This window comes from Notothenia rossii, assembly GCF_949606895.1.
Source record: "Notothenia rossii genome assembly, chromosome: 8".
NCBI lineage: Eukaryota > Metazoa > Chordata > Actinopteri > Perciformes > Nototheniidae > Notothenia > Notothenia rossii.
This window is the reverse complement of record NC_136906.1, coordinates 45,760,656-45,783,311: the sequence shown is the minus strand read 5'-3', so window position 1 is coordinate 45,783,311 and position 22,656 is coordinate 45,760,656. Positions and strand designations below refer to the sequence as shown.

Genomic DNA, 22,656 nt, shown 5'->3' with positions numbered 1-22,656 from the left:
ATGACATGTTTTACCTGCAATGTTTGAAGGACCTGTTTGAACAGTTTGGATGTAAAATTTGTCCCTTGGTCACTCTGGATTACACGTGGAATTCCAAATGTGGAAAAGAACTTTGTCAACGCCTTAACTACAGCAGCGTAAGTAATGCTACGCAGCGGAATAGCTTCCGGGAAACGAGTGGACGTACACATAATGGTGAGTAGATACTGTTGACCCGTTTTTCTACGTGGTAAAGGGCCAACACAATCTATCAACACCCTGTCGAAAGGCTCTCCTATAGCCGGTATAGGATGTAATGGAGCTTAGGGAATTTTCTGATTAGGCTTACCGACAACCTGGCACACATGACAGCAGCGGCAAAAGCTAGAGACATCCTTCTTTAAACCTGGCCAAAATAAATGTTTGAGAATGATCTGATAAGTTTTAGTCACACCCAAGTGTCCCGACCATTGGCTCTCATGCGCTACGGATAGTACATGTTGACGGTATAGCTCCGGCACAACTACCTGATGCACTACACTCCAGTCAGCTTCAGCAGTAGCAGTGAGGGACCATTGCACCAATATCTCCTTATCCAGCACATAAGCTACCTTCTCACTCCTTGCTTTTCTATTACTCACCACCTGCTCAAAACACTTCGCAAGTGTCGGATCAGCCCTCTGCGCAGCGAGTAAACACTCTCGGGTTACCGGGAGTGTCGAACCGTCAACAACTGGGCTGGCAGGTTGCGGAAACCAACACTTCTGGCTTTTCCTCCGCCATCTTGTCATCTGTAAGCAATGTCCCAAACATAGTATCAGTTAATGACACCTCCGAGTCACTCTTACGCGCCTGCGCGCGATTGACAGCACAAATGGGGAAAATGTTAGCATGTGTTATTTCAGGCAATACAGGCTGAGGGGAATCCAATATTTCAAGTGCAGGAGTTACCTTACCTCCCGCGATGTCATTCCCCATTAGGAAAACTATACACCGTATGGGTAATGCTGGGCACACAGCAACAGGGAAAAATCCCGTGATTAACTTGGATTGTATGTGTACCTTGTGCACGGGCCGGGGCACATAACCCATTTCAATGCCACATAATATCGATCCATACCCACACGCTGATTGGTCGGAGAATGGCAGGGCAGAGGCCACAATCACTGACTGTGAACCTCCAGTGTCTCGTAAGATGCGTATGGGTCTCTGATCATCCGACTCACCTGTTAATGATATCAACCCCTCGAACACAAAAGGCTTAAAGCAGGGATCTATTTCCTCATCCCTGTCAGAGGAAGAAATATTGGGTGACTCTGCATTAATTAAACCAATGCCTTTCGGCCGGGTCATGCTTGGTGGCTGCTCCTTAAGTTTTAAAATCGTGCAGTTAGCAATAACATGTCCACACTGATGACAATAGTAGCACTCTCTCTCCTCTTTATTTACGGTGAATGCTTTCACTGGCTGACCAACAGGTGCACCAGGCATACGGCGAGGTCTCTCAGCAACAGCCGGAGAAAACACAGATTAATGCGTAAGCACGTATTCGTCCGCCAGTACAGCAGCTGCAGAGAGAGACTGTACTTTCTGTTTGTTTATGTATCCCACAATGCGGTCAGGCAACCACCTCTTAAATTCTTCCATAAGAATTAATTATTTTAAAGCAGCATACTCTGCGACGTTACGCGAATCAATCCACTTTGTAAACAACATCCCCTTCTCCCTGGCAAACTCGACATGTGTTTGATTAGAACCCTTTCTGTGATTCCTAAACTTCTGCCGATAAGCTTCAGGAACTAGCTCGTACACCCTAAGTATGGCACGCTTCACCAAGTCGTAACTTAGGCTGTCCTCTAGCGAAAGAGCAGCAACCGCCTCCCGAGCTCTCCCGTGAAGTTTGCACTGCACTAACAGAGCCCAGGATTCAGCCGGCCACTGTAGTGCCGCTGCAATGCGTTCAAACGCACCAAAATATGCATCCACTTCAGTCTCACGAAAAACCGGCACTAATGCAATATTTTTCCCTACATTGAAGGCAGGTGGATGAGAAGGAAGTGGAAAGCTTTCTCTAGGATTGCCAACAACACCAGATGCGCGCAGTTCGGAGTCTAGCTCCATCTGCCGTATCCGGATCCGGACTTCCTTATCTGCCTCGATTTTCCTTATTTCTAACTGAAACTGCAGATCTTGCTCCCTGTCTTTAGCTTCCAACTGAAGCCGGGCAAAACGGACTGAGTTTATTCCCTTCCCGGTAATCTGTACTGCCAACAGGAGAGGGTGGACATTTGCGAGGTGGCATGAGCAGTGCTTCACACGGCTCGCCCGTAAGAGTGACTCGGAGGTGTCATTAACTGATACTATGTTTGGGACATTGCTTACAGATAACAAGATGCCGGAGGAAAAGCCAGAAGTGGTGGTTTCCGCTTTCCCTGCCGTGGCCGCTGCGCCAGCGCAACCTGCCAGCCCAGTTGTTGACGGTTCGACACTCCCGGTAACCCGAGAACGTTTACTCGCTGCGCAGAGGGCGGATCCAACGCTTGCGAAGTGTTTTGAGGCGGGGATTGGATGACGTCTTATCCAATCACCTCTTCAGATGTTGCGAGGGCGGGACGACCAGTGGCATCGGAGGAAATGCGCAGCTCATGTACACACACACACACACACACAAACAGAATTAACAGTACCAGGAAGGCAGCGGCTGTAACAGTAATGATACACGGGCAAGGCCAGGCAGGAAACATGTGACTTATCAGTAACTTTAGACATCGTAACACAATTTTAAACAAGACTTTATTGTAGATTATACATGTTACTGATACGAATTATATAATATTTACCTTGTTTATTAAAAATAAAAAAAATATTTTAAAAATATATATATATCTTTTTTATTTGTAATGTGGGAAGAGGGAGGGGGCGGTGCCCCTAGCGCCCCTATGGGCCGGCCGTCACTGTCCTTAGTGCTTGTGCCTGGACTCTATCAAATTTTTGTAGAGAAGAGTATGCATATAATATATATATATTATAAACATTGCAATTATACACATCATAAGACATTATAAATATCTCAGCAAGTGAATGCTCGCATAGTATGGTTGAGAGGTAGTACCCATAGAGTCCAGTAGAGGGCTCCGCCTGTGCTTATATAACTAGGGTTACAATACGTAACCCACTGTTTTGTACACTTGGTACAAACAATGTGCCAATGTGATTAGTGGGATGGTGCAAAATACAATAACAGCAGATGTGTCCCTCAAATTAACACTGTAAAGAATGATGGATCGTTTCGCAAGGGGGTTCTGAGCCTGAAACATTTCCTTTATAATTAATCATTAGTTTATTTTCTGGTTATATATAACAAATGTAAAAGAAAGAAACAAGAAGAAACATCTTCGTACATTTTTTATTGAATGTTTATGTTAACCAGCGAGAGTTTTTCATGTGTTTCAGTGATGGTTTATGCTGCTGGACAGGTTCCAACACTGACCGCTCCACTGACCAGAGCCGCTTTGCTGAAGCTCACCCGGCTGTTATTGATGGTCAGGTTCCTCATACAGCCTACATAAGCCTTCCTGGTGGCAATGCCCTCTGGGAGGAAGGGATCTGAGAGGTGGAAGAATACATCACAGGATTAGAAAGGAGTCATGTTTGTTTATCAGGAGATTATCAGAAATGTATTGGTGGTTCACCTTGGGCTCCACCGATAAACACCGGCTTCTTGGTATCTGTGGAGCTGGGGTTCAGAGGTCCAACCACATGGTTGACCTCAGAATCCACATCCAGCTGGACAACGTTGGCATCACGGATCACTAACATCAAGCAGGAATTGATTACACAGTATTCTTCAAGGAATGTAAAAGTGTACTCAACTTCAGTATGTGAGCAAATGTTCTTAGTCTACCACTCAAGTGGCCAAAAGTGAACCCTTGTGCCTCTCAAAGGACTCTTCTTTTTTATTTTGGAAGTTCCACGTCAGCTACTTAATTAAGGTTAAATAAAGTGTGAATTAAAAAAACTGAGAGTCAGAGATAGATTAAGGCATACAAATGTCCCCATGGAAACCAGTTAAAGTCACCATTTTTAATCTCACTATAAAAACTGCAAAATGAAACTATCCCATGGCAAAAAAATAAACCTTTAAATGATAGCTTGTGAACAAGTTTTAAAGTTTAATTCCTATATCTTTTATGAATTGTCTTTTATTTTCCATTGTTTTATGTGTTATTGCCTTTGTAAAGCACTTTGAATTGCCTTGTGTCTGAAAATGAACTATATAAACTAACCTTAACCTTAACCTTAATTGGGAAATTCTCACCAGTGATTCTGTTCCAGTGGCCAGCACAAAGACTCTGTCTTGGTTTCACCTTTGTGAAGAACTCATGAGACCCATCATTCACAAGAACCACCACCTGGAAACACACAGCAGCATGTTATTATAACAGAAGACGTGTTTTCAATTGACATAATTTGACCTAAATATGTCGTTTTCTGGATAGCAGTGCCATGACTTACCACTCCTTGATCAAGGAATATTGTGAAATCGCCCTCTGCTGTTTTCACATGCAACAGCATCCCAGATGGCACCCGGGGTCGCAGCTCCATCACCAGCTCAAACCTCAACCCGAGGTCAAAAGTCTCATCTGAGAGGAGCAAGAGGAAGTAAATTCTGGGTACCTTATCCATTTAAGGCAGGGGTGGGGAACCTTTTTCCTCTCAAGGGCCATTTCAAACTTTTCAACATCCTCCGAGGGCCGTACAAATGATTGACCTCTGCTTAAAAATACTAAAATCACAGCCCATTCATTTGGCCTTTCTTTCATGTTGTGCAAAGAAAAAGAAACCTAAAATCCAGTAAATCCAGATATCTTACCATGACTCACGCATGCATGTGCACGGTTGTGGCATGACCACCAAAACAGAAAGACATGGACACAAGATGTGTGCACATTTATTTAGTTTCCTATCCATGTGAACAGGATTTAGGTGAGGGGGGACCTAACCTCCTCTAGGGGGGTTCCCGGGGGAGATTTTTAAATGTTGAAGTTAATAGCATCAATCTGGTGCACTTTGAGAGCAACATTAAGAGATCTATGGATACATCTCTCAACACCCATATGAAACAGAACTGGAAGAAGATTTTCTTTTTCTTTATGGATATTTTACAAATCACTCCCCTTTCAAACTGTATTCTTGTTTATTAATAACAACTTTTTTTTTACTGTCAAACAAAATAAAGTATTTTATACCAGTTTACTATAATGATCATATAAAGATGTGCCTTTGCCTAACTGGTGGTAGAAAATGCTTCTTATATTCGTTAGCATAGCTAGCTAACCAGATGCTAATAACAACAAAGTTATTGAGTGTATGATCAGTATGACAGATGAACGGATCGCCAATGGGCTTACAACTAGAAACACAGCCATGCCAAAACTGCGGCATGTGTACAGCTCTTTATGGGTACTGCAATTTTTGAATTGCCGGAGTGGCGTTCCGGTGCTCTCCATGAGCACTACACCCTACACCCCTGTCAGACAAGACATATACCAGGTGATGACACGTTAGGTTCGTGTTGTGTTCAAGGACCCTGACCTTGGCCAGGAAAAACAGGCACTCGCTTGTTTAATTATTTTGCGGTCTAGATTTCTTTTAATTTTTTTATTTAGTGCGTGTGTTTATGAATTACCTCGAGGGCCGTATCAAATGGTGTCGCGGTCCGTATACGGCCCGGAGGGCCGGAGGTTCCCTTGATTGATGATTCAGGGCTTCCCATTTTTATAGAATCAGCCCTGTTTCTCTGTGGTGCACGTGTGAAATGACTCTCTTGTTCAACAGCTGCAGATCAGCTCACTAGTTCCTAGGGGCTTTTTATTCCCCACCTGCTGCCCTGCCTCCTCAGCAGATACACTACTTCACCACAGTTGCAGTGAGGGTATCATGTTCCCTCACCCTACCAATCTCTCTCTATGTATATGCAGGGCCGGTTCGAGCCAATTTGATGCCCTAGGCGAGATTTTAGCTGGCGCCCCCCCCCCCCCCTCCCTCCCTATGGAATATATAAAGAATAAATTCAAAATCTCTACAAAAGACAAATACACTACAAAAACAGAAACGTATTGACATAGGTAATTTACATCAAAAAGACTTCAAAATGTATTCAGTATTGTATGAACATGTTTGAATTGGAGGGTGGACATCACCACCCGGAAATAAATGTTTGAACATTTTAAAGTAAAATGCTTCAATCTGGTGCACTTTGAGCACACAATTAATAGAGGCTAGATATGGGGGTACAACTCTAAAACACCCATATGAAAAAGATCGGTTTACATTTTAATAATCAAATAAGTATGTGAACATAACCAATAGCCTACCATAGCCAATAACAAATAAATGGAAAACATTTTATTTTTGTTGTTCATTCATATCTTATTTTACCTAGTAAACATTTATTTAGTAATTTAGCAATTTTTGTATCCCTCCAGTTTTAAACAATAATTTTGGTTTACTGTCCTATAGTATACAATGAAATGATTTCAAACCTGTTTGTCCCAATAATTGTAAAGGAGTGCCTTGGAAATATGTGTTTACATAAATTGTGATCAAAACGTTTGAGACCCACTGAGATAACTTAGACTAAAGTGAACTATCTAAACACTGAGAGAGTCCTTTATCTCACTGAGCTGTAGTTATCAGCCTCTCAGTCTGTCAGCTAGAGGGGCTTTGAGTTTTCCAGAAGGAAATCTAATGCGCCCTGTAATATACCAGATGTTTAGTTTAAAAATAGATTCTGCCCAATGTACATGTTGTTTCCACAAAAACAACCCTGTGCAAACTTTACATGTATGCAATGTGACAACTAAGATGTGTTTTGTATTACATTTTTTAAAAGTACTATAAATTTACCAAGCAGGACGTATCCTCCTTCCTCTGAGAAGAATGTTCCCGCCTCAGAAAGTCCCTCGAAGCATGGGGTGACCCCAAAAGTCTCTGTCACCGAGGACAGCCACTGGCCATCGAGCTGCAGGTTCTTCAAACAGCCGGTGAAGCTGTATGCAGAGTTTCTCTGAAGGGAAACACATGGGGACCAATTTCAGACTGGTTAGTCTATAAACTCATAGGGAGGGCCCTCGTGCACAGTAGCTCAGTTGGTAGAGCTGATATCACATATACTGGGCCTGTCATCTCCCCTGTGTCCCCCTTTCATAGCTGTCACTCAAATAGAGGCCCTGGTTACCCAAAAGTCGGTTTCTCTTACAAATAAATAGTTTAATAATTAGGAAATAAAACACATCCAAAGGGTTGTACCCAATACAGTAATCTATGACAATTTCCAGAGGTGGCTAAAGTAAACTAACTAAGATGGATATGGTATGAAACAATACTCAATCAGACATGACTCTTATTTATTTATGCTACTGTTGTTACATTTAAGCAATTACAAGTAAGCGTAAATTGCTGATGTTTAGCATGAGCTAAAGAGGCTAGCGTATGGGCTTAAATATATCTCATAATTATTTGTGTGAACATAAAAATAATTTGTTTGTAAATATGTGATTTGTAAATGTAAAACACCATCCATAAAATGCATTTAAAAGATTTGCAAACTCACCTTACCACTGCACTGGTAAGGTAAAACTAGGCCGATTAATAAGATGTGAAGTGCTTTGTAACTTTGACCTGCTTGACTGAATACACAAAAACAATGAAGAAAGAGTTATCTCTGGGCTCATTCGCTGCCTGCTGCTCCCCCGGGACCCGAAAGTGGGGTAGCCTGTACTTCAACAACAATGCATACGAATGTGCTCGATATATGCTGGATTGAACCAATAAACTAACACAAACTAACTGTATCACTATAACATGATGATGATGGTGATAAAGAATGCATCTAACGTTCCGCTGTTCATTATAATACAAAAACATCATGCTCTTACTTTGAAAACCATGCGGAAATGTCGTAATCAGCCGGCCATCACGTGTTTTCCAAAAATAACCGAGTGACACGAGTAGAGCAGCCTGAGCTGAGCACAGCTGGGTGTCTGGATGTCTGCCAGTATAACCATATATGTCCGGTAGACACAATGGGTCATAATTTAGAGAGACTTGTCAAAGGTTAGCCTATTTATTCGGTGCAAGAGAACTTGATTGAATTTTCATGCTACAAATGACCCACGCTGTGTTCATGGTTTAATCTCTTCAACAAAAACTTGCATCCATACCTGAATATTCTTTTGGGCTCTCCCAGGAGGAACCCCTCCCACGAACAGGGGACTGCTGACATGCCAGGAGACATTGCTTCCCTGAGCTCTGTCCTCCAGCACTGTGAGCCCATCAATAATCAACCGGCCCATACTCCCATCACGGATAAAAACCACCTGCAACAGGAGAAGAGAGGAGGTCGTCAGCTTCATGGCTAAACATGCATCCACTCACTTTTGAGGGCACACTTACATTGTGCCATGCACCGTCATTGTATTTCTCCTCGCTCCTGATTTTGACTCTTTGCTCTTCTGCATTGAAAGTGTATACGAGCTTCCCGTGGGCCAGGAACAGGGCCATGAAGTTGTCCTCTTGGACGTCAGATACATAAAAGATGAGGCCAAACGATGAGTTGGTCTTCAGGGACAAAGAGAAGTGGGACCTGTGAGAAGATAGTCGCATTAAGCACTGTGTTCAGAAAGAAAGAGCTGTGAACACTTGTGACCCTGAGGTAGGTTCTGTTCCTTAAAAACCTTTCAGAGAGGGACTCCGGGAGGTTTGTGAGGTGCTGCCTGCTGTTGGCGATGCCACCGTAGTGGAAGGCTTGGCGGGTTGCCCTTGGGCTTGAAGAGAGATAGCAGGTCTCCATGCTGAGCTCGGACGGCTCCTGCTCACCACTCCTCAGTTCCATCAGGCCCAGGGGGAGGCTGGACTCCCTGCTGACCTATGAGAGGGTTTATTGAATGTCAGGATGACACAGATCATAGCAACAAAATGAAGAATGACAGTTGTCCAGCACTCTTCGGTCCTACCTTCTGTGACATGCTTTGTCTGGCTCTAGAACTATGTTCCCTGTGCCTGGACAGCAGAGCAGCAGGGGGTCGCTGGACGGGGCAGTCCTGCAGGGACGTCTGCACCTTCTCTGTGTACCGCTGGAAGTCCTCAGGCTCTATGTCCCGGTCCTGTCTACAGAAATACAGGAACAAGAAGGACAGATGAAGGAGCTGTAGGATGTCTCAACGCACCCGCTCGTCTCCATAGCAACAACTTCTCAGCTCATAGCTTTATTAATTAGTCTCTTCCAGATGTGGCAATAGTACACATATCTTGTACTTGAGTAAAAGTAGAAGTACTCAGATCTTGTACTTGAATAAAAGTAGAAGTACCAGAGTGTAGGAATACTCTGTTACAGTAAAAGTCCTGCATTTAAAATCTTACTCAAGTAAAAGTAGAAAAGTATTAGTATCAAAATATAGTGAAAGTAGCGACAGTAAAAGTAGTCATTGTGCAGATTGGTCCATTTCAGAATAATATATATGATAGGTTTTATAATGATTGATCATGAAAGTGTTCTCAAAGCTGGTAAAGGTGCAGCTAGTTTGAATGACTTTGTATACTGCAGGGTAGCTTGTGGATTTACTCCAGGTGGAACTAAAGTCTGATTCAACACTTGATTATATTTCACATCATTCATCCACATCTGTAAAGTAACTAAAGGTATTAAACTACACATGTAGTGGGGTAAAAGTACATCATTTACCTCTGAATTGTATTGGGGTAAAAGTACAGAGTAGCAAGACATTGAAATACTCAAGTATAAATACCTCAACATTTTACAGTAGGCTACTTGAGTAAATGTACTTAGTTACTTAACACCACTGGTCTCTTCCTCACATAACAGGAGAGAAGGTAGAAGCTATAGAGATATGAAGGGGCAGCGGGCCCTGGGCGGTCCTGTGGGGATCCTCGGGGGGGGGTTACCTGTTGATGTAGGCGTAGCTGATGCAGCCGGTGAAGTTCTTGAAGCTGCTGCTGGGAGAGCCTCCATAGAAGAAGGTCTGTACAGCAGAACCTGAGGAGGCTTTCGGGGCAGATGATGGACGTTTCTTCTCCTGCTTGTCTTTGTCGTCCACCAACAGTGAATACCTGGTGAACAGTTTAACCAGGTGCTCATAAATTATCTTTAGCCACAGTACTCTTCTATAACTGCCTACCCACTAAACACCACCCTACGTGTCCTTTTTGGCTGCCTGTCTGCATTATATTTCAAATATGTCTCAACAATCTCTACATATGAAGTTCTGAACCGAAGAGGTGTTCAGTCAGTGAATAAGTAGCTATATATCTGCCTTTAATGATCGGTTTCTAGAGGGACATACCTCTTCGCCTTTTTTGTCATGCTGGTTAACTGTGATGCTGATAAAGCCACAAGTTTTGTTTGTCTGGAAGCTGTTGGTTCTTATCAGTAAACTGCAATTGTACAGAAGGTCTGTAACTCTATTAGGAGATTTATTATTAGTTACTAGTCCACACATATCAGTCTTTTTATTTGCAATCAGGAGATTGGTGGTTTGATCCCCCGGCAGCACAACGAAGTGTCCATGGGCAAGATACTGAACCCCCAACACACGTGTGTGTGTGTGTGTGTGTGTGTGTGTGTGTGTGTGTGTGTGTGTGTGTGTGTGTGTGTGTGTGTGTGTGTGTGTGTGTGTGTGTGTGTGTGTGTGTGTGTGTGTGTGTGTGTGTGTGTGTGTGTGTGTGTGTGTGTGTGTGTGTGTGTGTGTGTGTGTGTGTGTGTGTGTGTGTGTGTGTGTGTGTGTGTGTGTGTGTGTGCATGCATGTATGACAAATTGTTCTTTCTAAGAGGAGTCTGAGTCAAACAGTTGAGAGGACACTGTATGAAGAGCTGGCTAAAATCAAAACCCAACATAATTTTGATACATAAGACAGCTGTTGGCAGCTGTGATGTCGGCATACTTACTTCTGACTGTTTACTGAGGCCACTAAGAAGTGTGTCCTTCCATCATTGTATTGTTTCTTGTGTGATTTAACCCGCGTGCCTCTGCAGGTCAGCACCACGGCTCCATTCTCCAGGGATATGATGAACTCTTCTGACTGAAGTAGGAGAGAATATTGTAAAAGCTAGAACTTAGCAGCACAATTACAACTTGTTACAAACTCCTCCAAGGAAGTATCTTGATCTGTCTTTCATGACAAAATGATACTTCTGTTTATCCTATAGTACTAGACGCCTGGTACTAGACTCCTGGTGCTAGACTCCTGGTACTAGACTCCTAGTACTAGACTCCTAGTACTAGACTCCTGGTACTAGACTCCTGGTACTAGGATGGGTTAAATGCAGAGGCCAAATGTCACTGTGTGTGCTGTGTGCTCTGCATGTGTGACCATTAAAGAGGGTTTCATCCCTCCCAATTCTATTACACAAAGTGACTTTCCTATGGTGTGTAAAGACAAAGATGAATGTATACCCCTTCATTCATGTAGAACAGGAGTCCGGCCGCCTGCAGTGTTCTGAAATTCAGTCCTCCCTCAAAGTTGTCGAAGGGTGAGATCTTGGCTGTTGATCCCAGGTAGCTCTCACCAGTGAAATAGGCTTTACGGGACATCTGTCACAAGAACAACAAATAGCACTTTCAGCACCTGTTACCTTCCACCCTCCGTTCCGCTTACAGTTCAGTCATCCCCCAATAAGACTATGAGTAGACTCACATGAAAGCTGTTATTTTCTCTTGGTTAACGAACAAACGATAACGATAATACTTTAATGCCCAGATCAAGTCTGAAATTTGACTTGCATCTCCGCAGCTCCATTTGTAACATCAACATGGACAAAAATACAAGACACAATACATGAAAAATGCACAAAGATTGAGATGGATTGTTTTACTCATTGTGAGATCCATCACCCACAGTGTATTGGTTCCACAGGCACACATGCAGAGCAGACAGAGTGTGAAAAGGTGGAGCAGCACTCACAAAGGACTCCTCGGGGCAGCCACTGCTGATGCCAATGGTGCCAGGCTCCTCCAGCAGATTGAAGTCTTTTTTCTGGAACTGGAACCCTTTCACACAGCCTTTCAGACCCAGGACAGCAGACAGCTCCGGCCTGTGGTCATACACTTCCTGTCAGCATCTTTAGGGAAATTCTCAGCTGCACTAGACAATGTGTAATATAATTGTTGCTGCCAAATTTCAAAGGGGGGGGTTTCTCATATTTAGACGCCAACTCTCACATTTTGATATAGTCACCAAAAGGATATCTTTTGACAAACTGAAATGTAAATGTAAAAACTGTAAGTGGAATCCAAACGTTTTTACAATAAACTGTATAGACATTTTCTCCTCGGAACAGGTCTGCAACCAACCAGCTGTCTCTTGCAGATAAGATGGGCTGTTGCCACTTGGAGGGAATTGTTTCTACATGGAAAACAGACCTCAGTTGTATTGAACAGTGTTTCATGTTTAATAAGATTTGTAAGTATTGTTAACTCACCTGGATTTTAAAATGCTTGAGGGAGCCCCACCTATGTAGATATCGGAGAAAGGCAGTGTAGTTTTTGGATTCTCCAAAGATTTAACATGGCTCTTGTCCACCAGCAAGATAACCTTCTTTGACTGATGGTAGATTACTGACACCTGTGCAAACGGCAACGCATAATTCATTTACAAGTTCACGTTGACTTCCAGTTCAAATTGTCTAACTAGCCAAATGAGAAGAGGGAATCTACCTCATGGTATCGTGCATCATTTATTTGCAGCTTTGGTATTTTATCCTCTAAAAGTTGAGGCCCTTTGCTGAAGCCAAAGTCATACATCAGGCGCAGGTAGCCATTCTTTAACTCTAAAAGGAAGAAATTATCCTGGAAAGAAAGATTTTTTAAAACATTACAAAACTGAAAAAGGAAGAATTAAGTCAGCGTGTGAAAACAATGTTACTCGTGAAAGAAAAATCAAAATTAAGTACAAATTGTTCTAAAATAAATCAAAGTTCCTTTGTGTAACATTAAAGCCAGTCTCACCCCCTGGACCATAAGGAGAAGGACGCCATCGTTTGCCACAGTTCGCACTGCTATATCAAATCTGGTGACCACACCAAACCGGCCCCTCCTCTCAATATTATTGATGAGTGCGTAGCCCGTTCCATCAAACAGGTAGCTGGCAATGCGACTCTGGGAAAATGCCAACTTGTACCTGAGAGCAGAAGGAGAAATATTATTTGATATAATAAAATTAACATTATATTTGATGAATTCAGAATGTCCTGGGGGCCCCGAAAGTCCCGGCGTTTTTTTCTGTATGCTTCCAATTGGTTTTGTTATTTTAATCAACAGATTCTTTGTTCGGGAATTTCAACCAAACAAGTACATTATTAACTAAGCAGCTAAATCTAGTTATAAAGCTTTATTAGTTTAGTTCTTATTGTACTCACATTGTGAAAATAAATATAGTGTATTTACATCCAATACATCTGACTGAATTAGCTGGGTAGGTGAGGATGAGTCAGGGCCCACAGCACATGTCTGCCCCGGGGCCCTGTAACTGGTAAATCATGCAAATGTGTACTGTACCTGGGGCACGGTGTTGATGTAATCAAGTCCATTTTGTGAGTGTCTTTGAAATTGTAAAGACTGATCACGTCATTGTTCAGCGAACCCAACTCGATGCAGCCCACAAAAGGAGCAAGACTCAGAAGAGGTGGGAGCTAGTCAATCAAAAAAACATCTCATTTTATTTCGGAAAAAGCATTGAGTTAATGATTCACTTAATGATGGACTCTTGTGAAAGGCCTTACCCTGATATCCGATGGGACGCCACCTACAAAGAACACAATATCCTTGGGGTCGATGTCGAACAGTGAGTCAGCGCCCGGAGCTTCTCCTTTCTGGATGAACTTTTGCTCATCTGTGGAGCTCTGGCTGGGGATGGTCAGAAAGACTTTTCCATGTCTGCCCAGCCTGCAAGCAAAGAGCACCAAGGAGCATGAGAGACGATCTCATGATTTATGGAAGTAGACCTAAGACCTTTTTATAGCTTTGGTAAAAGCATTGAACATTGAAATGACAAATTCGTTGAAATCATAATTGTTTTACTGTGGCAACTTTAACAAATCTGTTGTACGAGAGATAACAACCTAAAGTGTACTCCTAAAGTGTATTACCTTTCTACTTTGATGTAGTTGAAGACTGCGGGCCACTGGCTCACAGGCTTTGAACTCAGTGGAATCTCAACATCTTCTCCCCCCAGGTTGTACACGTACACCAGGTTGTCATTCTTGATAGCCAGTCCCATGTAGTCTTTCTTACCCTGTGAGCAAAACAGCAGAACATCTTCATGGTGAGTTCAAATCCTGTTTCCCAATCATGGCCTTAGTATTTCGTCATTTTACAACAGCTGCATTAGTTTCCTACTGAGAAATGACTTGATTTGTTATGAATGTTTTATGATCTTTAACCCTGAAATGTAGTGGTTTGAAAAACATCACTCATTTCAGATTAGCTATAGTGCTCATTCTGAGACTATTGTTCGACACTGAAAATCCAGGGACAGAAACACTGGATACATGACAGTGGCAGTGAAATCACCAAGGTGAAGTGTTCAGGAGAACAGAGAGGCCTCAAATTGCTTTCTGTGTCCCGGTAAGCGGGGGCTAACACTGTCTATGTAAATTAGGTCTAACTTTGAAGCCACACACATGCACTATTGTCACTACCGTCTGTTGGAGACCTTTTGAAAGGGCAACTGTGCGTTTTCAAAGCCTGTCATTCCTGCCACTGTGATCATAACATATACATTAACATAACTATTCATGTCCACAAGTGGCCCCCGCCTTTTATCTTCGCCCTGATCCACTTGTTTAGTGTTGTCAGCTAACAGTACATGCCAGGTTGTTCCCCACAAGTAATCAGAGGTCGGAGAAGTATTCAGATCATGTACTTGAGTACAAGTTGAAGTACCAGAGCGTAGGAATACTCTGTAACAACTTGTTAGTTATAAGTAACTAAGTACATTTACTTAAGTACAATTCAGAGTTAAATCCTGTACTTTTACTCCACAACATTAATGTGATACCTTTCGTTACTTCCCAGATGTGGATGACTGATGTGAAATATAATCAAGTGTTGAATCAGACTTTAGTTCCACCTGGAGTAAATTCACAAGCTACCCTGCAGTAGACAAAGTCATTCAAACTAGCTGCACCTTTACCAGCTTTGAGAACACTTTCATGATCAATCATTATAAAACATATCATATATATTATTCTGAAATGGACCAATCGGCACAATGACTACTTTTACGTTCGCTACTTTCACTATATTTTGATGATAATACTTTTCTACTTTTACTTGAGCAACATTTTGATTGCAGGACTTTCACTTGTAAGTTGTTATAATGGCTCCCATCTGTATCCACTAAGCATTCCTTCTGGTAGGCTTTAGTTATATAGTAACTGATTAGCCTACCCCACATAGCAAAGCTAAACTTATTTTGGGTTCCTCACATTTCTGTCTCCCAGGTATAAGATGAAGCGGTCCTCAATGGGATCCTTGTCAGGGTCCACTCTCATGAACAAACTGATGGACGTCACTGTCTTCAGGTCTTCCAGGTTGCTGTGAGGATGGACCTCCACTGAAGACTGGCCGTTAAACTTCATGGACACTTGCACCTAATGAAAACAACCAGAAAAGGTCATGGTGAGATACATTTGAGGATTTGTTTTTCTAGCAAACATTGTAAATGTAAAGGCGATTCATTCAATATCCTAAAGAGGAAAACTCCCTGTTAGCTATAAGCATCTGACTATTTGGTAAGAGACCTGGATGTTAATGAGGTAATGGTTTATTAATGAATAGTTCAAAGGTTTTAGCCTCTGTGATCCATGATGGTGATCAGTTTGTAATGTGATAGAACGGGAAATGCATCGCCGTGTTTTTCTAAAAAGGTAGGCTGCCCATCGAAGGTTTAGGACAGGCTCACACTTCTTACCTGCTAGAGCTAACTTTGTGTAGTTTCCATTAACTAACTTAAACTGACAGATGCTGTAGTATGGACTCAAAAAAGCTTTTGGAAATGCGAGGTTGATGGCTCAGTAATTTTACTGTTTTTTCAGAAGGTTGCTACATTTACAAATGGTTACAATGTCTATATAAGTTCTCATAAGAATGTGGCAACGTGGTCTGTGTGTGCATCCTCAATTTTAAGTACAAAAGTTCTAAAGCCAGGGCTATTCAATTACAAATTCAGTTGGGCCAGATTTTAGAACTAGAACATTCAGCTGGGCCAGACATTCAGCAGCCTGTAAAAAGCAGGTTTAAACCAACACATACAGTATTACTGCGATGAAAAACATGCAATTTGTATTCATTGTTCATCTAACAAAGGCACGTCAAAAAGTGCATAAAAACACAACAAATCAGCATTAATTTAACAGAATCTGAGGCATCTCAAAGTGCATAAAAAACAAAAAGTGCACAGTTGTAGCATTTGTGTGCTTTAGAAGTAAAATATTCAGGTTATTTTTTTAACCGGTCACATCACGTGCATGTAACTGAATACAATAATAGCAGTCTTAATAAATGTCTTCATACATACAAAATACAATTGGTTACATAGGACACAAGCACATAAAAAAGTACCTTAACAAACAGTTAAAGAGCTTCAATGTAACAACAAGAGGTAGTACTGTAGCAATACTGTTTTTTCACTTTTCAAGTAATAACCAAAATATCATACGTGTTGGTCACATTTGACCCTGACACATGACAAAGTGCATTTAAATGAATACAAAAAAAACTGTCAAACCCTTCAGTGCAAAAACCCATAACAAGGGATAAGGGTAACTAACATTTGAATGAATACTACACTCAGGGCCGTCCCTGGCCAACTTGAGGCCCCACGCAAAGTTAGATGATGAGTGATGAGGCCCTCTGACGAAGACGACGGGGTGCTACTGTAGCCTCGCTGTAACCGTGCCGCGCCACACTAATTGCGCCGCATAAACGCATACGTGTGCCGCATTTGCGGCTCAGTTGAGGCTCCCTCTGCAATGTGAGGCCCCACGCAGTGTGCGTGATCTTCCTGTAGGGAGGGACAGCCCTGACTACACTACACGTCTACTATAGTAAACTAGGTGCTTACGGTCACCTCATTTGTGATTTGTCATCGCTGACTTTCTCAATGGGAGAAGTGACATTTTTTGTTTTGAACAAGAGCAGTGATTTTTGACTCATAGGATGTCAATGCAATCCTAAGACATTGGTAAAGAGCGCTGTCAGTCAAGGAGCAGCGAGTGCTACTTTTTATTGAGTTCATGTGTGAAAAGCTTGACTCACATGTGTATGTTGATCCAAACATACTGAGCACACAGATCGCTACTTTCTGAACGTTAGGGAGCTGCTGTTGGTTGACATTACTCCAAAACTTTGCGCTGCTCTTGTGCCATGGTTACGGATGAATGCATGTCAATAAGTTGCAGTGTAAATTTCCCCTCGTCGATGGAGGGGACCACTCCCTTTGCTCTGGTGGATACGTCCCCCTCTATTGCAACAGAGAAGGGGTCTCTGGCAAAGCCCATCACCTCTGTGGGCAGAGCAAGTCCATCCAATCGACCGGCAAAGTTCTCTTTCAACCTCGCAATGAAATCTGTCATCACATCCGTGATTTGTGCCGGGGATGTGATGTGTTTGTGGAGCGTCGGAAAATCCAGCATCCAACCCGTACTCAAGTTGGTCGCGAAAAGGTCCAGCTTGACTTGGAGTGCGCGCATGTGCTCCACAAGATCAATTACCGTTTTGTCTCTGTTTACGCTTCAGAGTTGAGAGAGACATGTTTTAGAGTTGCTATCATAGGACCACCGTTACTAGCACCACTACACACACCTTCAAAAAAACGCACTGCGTTGTGGTTTGGTGGTTTCTAGGCAACGCGGAGTGTAGCGTTCATACTGTACTACTGTAGGAATTTGGCCACGGTGGGTGGGGCCACTCGGGAGTTGGTTCTGGGCCGCATCTGGCCCGCGGGCCGCCATTGGAATAGGCCTTAGCATGTTCAGTATGATGTACTCACCTTCTTGGCCACACTCCTGGCTTGGGCTATCAGCTCTCTGATCCTCAGGATGTTGGTGGTCACGTTGTTAACAGGCTTCTTCTGCTCCACCACCTTAAGCTTGTCCAGCAGCACAGGAACCAGAACATCTAGGTTCTCCACTATAGAGCATTGAATGAGACTGTAAATATATGGATACTACAGAAAGCGAACAGAAATCAATTAAATTACTCACAGTGTAAATATATTTCTGATTTACAGTTATATGGCAATTTAAAGATGGGGATGTCCCATGTGTGTAATGTATAGCTCACTAAAATGGCCTCTGCTCATGGGCGTAATTTCCACTGGGGACAGGGGGGACATGTCCCCCCCACTTTTCAAATTCCCATTTGTGTCCCCCCCACTTCTTAAATGTGTTTATTTTTTTTTTGTTATGCAAGCGGTCATCATCACGGAGGAGCATCTGTGTGTGTGCAGCACGAGCGCATCTTGTGAGAGAGAGAGATAGAAAGAGAGAGAGACAGAGAGAGAGACACACAGAGATTTACGGGGGTTGTTGTTAGCATTTGGTGCTAGCTCGGAGCTAACGATGATTAGTAGCTGTTTCAACAATAAGGAGAGGGAGAGCTCTTTCCTGTCAGACTTTGAGAGACTGAGAGAGAGAGAGAGAGAGAAAGAGAGAGAGACAGAGAGAGAGAAAGAGAAAGAGAGACAGAGAGAGAGACTGAGAGAGTTACGGGGGTTGTTGTTAGCATCTGGTGCTAGCTCGGAGCTAACAGAGATTAGAAGCTGTTTCAACAATAAGGAGAGGGAGAGTCCTCTCCTGTCGGACTGAGAGAGATAACGTCAGCTCAGGGAGGTAAAGGACTCTGAGTGATTAGATTGAAAACTTTAGTCTAAGTTATCTCAGTGGGTCCTAAACGGTTTGGTCATCTATTTAAACAAATATTTCCATCTATGTAATATTAGTTGTATATAAAATAAGTTATGAAATACTTCCAATGTGGGGTTTGAAAGGGGAGTGATTAGTCAAATATGCATAAATAAAAAGAAAGAATGCAGACTATGTAAGATAAAGATAGGAGAGAGGACTTTATCAAATATTTGGTATTGGTTGTGAGCATATTCTAATGGTTTTTTGTTTATTGAAATATATACAGTTCTGTTTCATATGAGTGTTGAGAGCTTTATCCATAAATCTCTTAATGTTGCCCTCAAAATGCACCAGATTGATGCATTAAACTTCAATTTTAAGAAAAAAATCTTCCCGGGGTGCATGCCCCCGGACCCCCCTACAGGATGTGAGGTCATCACAAATAAAACAGATTCACATGGATAGGATACTAGATAAGTGTGCACACTCATTATATACACTACACATTTGTCTTGGATTTGTTAACACTATAGTCCCTAATATATTTATAGAAAGGCAGGAAATGGAATTAAATTGAGAACATTTTTCATTGCGGAGGACCCCTGTTTTGTGTCCCCCCCACTTCTCAAACCAAAGTTACACCCTTGCCTCTGCTCAATATAAAAATACATAATAATTGGCTGCAAATCATATTTAAATGTATAAACCAAGTCTATCCACACTAACTACAACAGCCACATTCCTCCACATATAATCTGAGGCACTCCACACAGTAGGCCTACTTGTATTCCACTCCCTCAGTATCCAAAACAGCAGGTAAAAGATCATTTAAATTTAAAGCTCCGACTGTAGAAAACTATGTTTGTATTTTTTTATTGCTTGGAAAATTGCCTCTCTGTGGCCTTATGTTCGAATGTGTATCTTGAATTTTTTTGTTGTGATCGTATTGTCTGTGGTGGTAGTGATGTGATTTAGTTTGGTTTTCTTGTTACTGTCTTGCTGTTTGTACCATGTTAGGACCCACTTGAAAACGAGATGGTTCACCTTAAGGGGTTTATCCTAAATCAATCCATTTCAATTAAATATCCAAGATGTGTAGTGTTGCTGTGGACATTGCAGGAGATTGTACCTGCTTGGCCGGCAGAGAGGACGGCCTCTTCGTAGGCAGTTGTAGAGTATTCATTGTTCCGCATGTTGTTGGCCCACTCCTCCACCTTGCTGCTGATGGGGGTTATGGTTTGAAGGACTTCTGCTGAGCGGTTGAGAGTCGCCTCAGCCACATTCTGGGTGAACTCCAGTCGTTGTGGTGTTCTGTCTGGAATGAATGCAGAGGGGGGAGAAAGATACTGTATTTGACATGGTAAATGGAATTCATTTATTCAGTGCATTATCCAGTCTTTATGACTCCTCAAAGCACTTTACATATGTTCAAGGTTCATGTGGAACCTATATGCTGCAGGTCTCCCTTGAAAAAGAGATCTATGATCTCAATGGGGCCAATCTCGTTAAATAAAGGTTTGAAATGAAATGAAATATACAAGTCATCATTTACACGTGATTCAAAAAGAAGCAGGGGCAACCATGCACGGTACCGCCTGATCAATAGTGACAAAAAAAGGCTATTGCTGATAGTTTGCTTGACGTGGCGAAACAGGCCTTTATTTCAAACATTTAATGGAAATGCTGACAGGAACTACACTGAACTACACAGGCACTACATATTCCAAGGATAGTGTTTGTGCTAAGCTAGGCTAAACACCCTGCTGACTTCTCTCTGTACCGGACACAAAGATCTGACATTTGCAAAAGCTTAGACTGTTACTTCCAAAAACGTACCTGTATGAATCCCACTGATATTATCCACTATTTCTGCAAGTTTTTTCGTGTTTTTATCCATGGTTTCTTTGGTCTCCTCAATGTATTTCAGCTTGTCCATCACCTCTGCTTCTACCTCTGTTACAGGGAGGCAAAGTAAAGGTCAAAGGGACATTGGATAGTGGACATATGAACAATGAAAAATCACTTATTTCTGATTCTGTGACAGCCCCATACCATTTTGTTCTGAATGTAGAGAAACAGACTCTTTGAAGACGTTGCTGCTCTGTGTCACCAGGTTCCCGAGCTGCATGTTGATTCCATTGATGGTCTGAAACACAGAACACACAACAAAGTTACAGACTGCGGACAGTTACAACAGCGACTGTATGCTTTGTATTTCTGTGATATTACTTCTTCAGCTCTTTGGGATAAGTTGTGTGTGGTGAGCGAGGTGATGTTGGCATCATCTATGTATTTCACGATGTTATTGTAGACATTGGCAGCGCTGATGGCTTTCTGCACAAAGCCATTGGCGTCACTCTCTCTCAGATCCCTGGTGAAGACATAATTATACATGTTGGATTATTTCTATACTGTCATTGCATCAACAATTTGCACTTCAGATGCCAGTCATATTAAATAAAATCTGTAACATATTTGTTAACAATGGATTCATTGACAATTTACACTTTATAATGGGTTACTTGCAATGTCAAATCCTAATATAATTATCATCACCAACATAGTTTAATGTGTGTCAGCTTTCTTTAGTGTCAGTAGAAAGTACTTAAAATAAGAATTCCAAAAATATGAAAAACAAGTATATCTTAAAATATATTTAAAGATCTAATTCGTCTGTACATTGCTATTTTAGTCTGCGTTCTTCTAATTAGTGTCTACACAGTGTACCTATTGAGCCGTTTTGAGCGATGTGGGACAAGCCCCTCTCTCTGCTGTCAAGATGAACGTGTACTGTAAAAACCACACTGCGCATGCTCAGTCTTTTTCTATTCAATGTGTGTGGCAACAAAATAATCACCATGGGGCACTGTGCTGGCATCCCCACCAAACGTCATCTCACATATTTCAGAGCTGATTGGCTATAAGTACGTGTGCTGCGAAAAGTGTAGTGAAGAGGAGACGAGAGAGAGCAGCGTAGCCTATAGCGATTCAAATCAGTAAAACGGAAAGAAAATGAATGAAGTTGACCATCTACTGCAGCTTTGGTAAGTTCATTTTATGTCATATATTTTGTTGATCTTCTGTGTTTAGTCTATAGGCTTTTGCTCTAATGGATCGATTGATATTGTGACACGGTATTAGGCTTGTTTGAGATGCGTTGCAGCTCGCCTCGAAAGGAGACGAGAATAGCCGATCGCGGCCGGGGGAGGTCTCAAAAAGCTCGCCTAAAGTCGGACAGCTCTGAGTCGGCTTCTTCTTCTTCTTCTTCTTCTTCTTCTTCTTCTTCTTCTTCTTCTTCTTCTTCTTCTTCTTCTTCTTCTTCTTCTTCTTCTTCTTCTCTCGGTTTTTTGGCGGATTGCAAACAACTTTAAGGTGCATACCGCCACCTCCGGAGTCGGCTTGACTCGGTTTGCATTTATAAAGAATGCACACATATGTTTAGTCGTTAATGTCAGATATGTACTAAGTAAATACATTTTTTTCCTGCTCAAGATTAGATGAAACGTTATTGTTATTGCACATATTACAGGTACTGAGACAACGAAATGCAGTTTAGCTTCCAACCAGGAGTGCAACAAGCAGTAAAGTGAAAAGTAATGTACACAATCTACAGAATAAAATATAGAATGAATTGAATGATGAATAAATAGTGAGGGGTATGAATATACACAGCAGCCTGTGAGCAGTATGAACAGTGTGTATGAATATGCTAGGATATATAAAGTATGAAAACGGTAAGCAGTGCAAGTATA

General features: G+C 42.1%; 1 protein-coding gene across 1 annotated transcript in view; it reads right to left on the bottom strand.

Annotated features, from left to right (window-relative positions):
- Positions 1-3,369: 3,369 nt before the first annotated feature.
- Positions 3,370-22,656, bottom strand: part of lama4 (laminin, alpha 4) — a 79,517-nt gene continuing 60,230 nt past the window's right edge. Inside the window, exons 16-40 of the mRNA XM_079643701.1 lie at positions 21,134-21,275; positions 20,957-21,050; positions 20,741-20,857; positions 20,034-20,219; positions 18,049-18,188; positions 15,485-15,649; positions 14,144-14,289; positions 13,778-13,940; positions 13,554-13,687; positions 13,005-13,176; positions 12,714-12,845; positions 12,479-12,621; positions 11,962-12,091; positions 11,454-11,591; positions 10,946-11,079; positions 9,946-10,110; positions 8,997-9,150; positions 8,718-8,908; positions 8,437-8,626; positions 8,205-8,360; positions 6,889-7,048; positions 4,495-4,622; positions 4,298-4,391; positions 3,672-3,791; positions 3,370-3,585 (exon numbers count right to left, since the gene is read on the bottom strand). Of these exons, the coding sequence (XP_079499827.1) occupies positions 3,440-3,585; positions 3,672-3,791; positions 4,298-4,391; positions 4,495-4,622; positions 6,889-7,048; positions 8,205-8,360; positions 8,437-8,626; positions 8,718-8,908; positions 8,997-9,150; positions 9,946-10,110; positions 10,946-11,079; positions 11,454-11,591; positions 11,962-12,091; positions 12,479-12,621; positions 12,714-12,845; positions 13,005-13,176; positions 13,554-13,687; positions 13,778-13,940; positions 14,144-14,289; positions 15,485-15,649; positions 18,049-18,188; positions 20,034-20,219; positions 20,741-20,857; positions 20,957-21,050; positions 21,134-21,275 (3,640 nt within the window). The 3' untranslated portion in view covers positions 3,370-3,439. The remainder of the gene's footprint in view (positions 3,586-3,671; positions 3,792-4,297; positions 4,392-4,494; positions 4,623-6,888; positions 7,049-8,204; positions 8,361-8,436; positions 8,627-8,717; positions 8,909-8,996; positions 9,151-9,945; positions 10,111-10,945; positions 11,080-11,453; positions 11,592-11,961; positions 12,092-12,478; positions 12,622-12,713; positions 12,846-13,004; positions 13,177-13,553; positions 13,688-13,777; positions 13,941-14,143; positions 14,290-15,484; positions 15,650-18,048; positions 18,189-20,033; positions 20,220-20,740; positions 20,858-20,956; positions 21,051-21,133; positions 21,276-22,656) is intronic.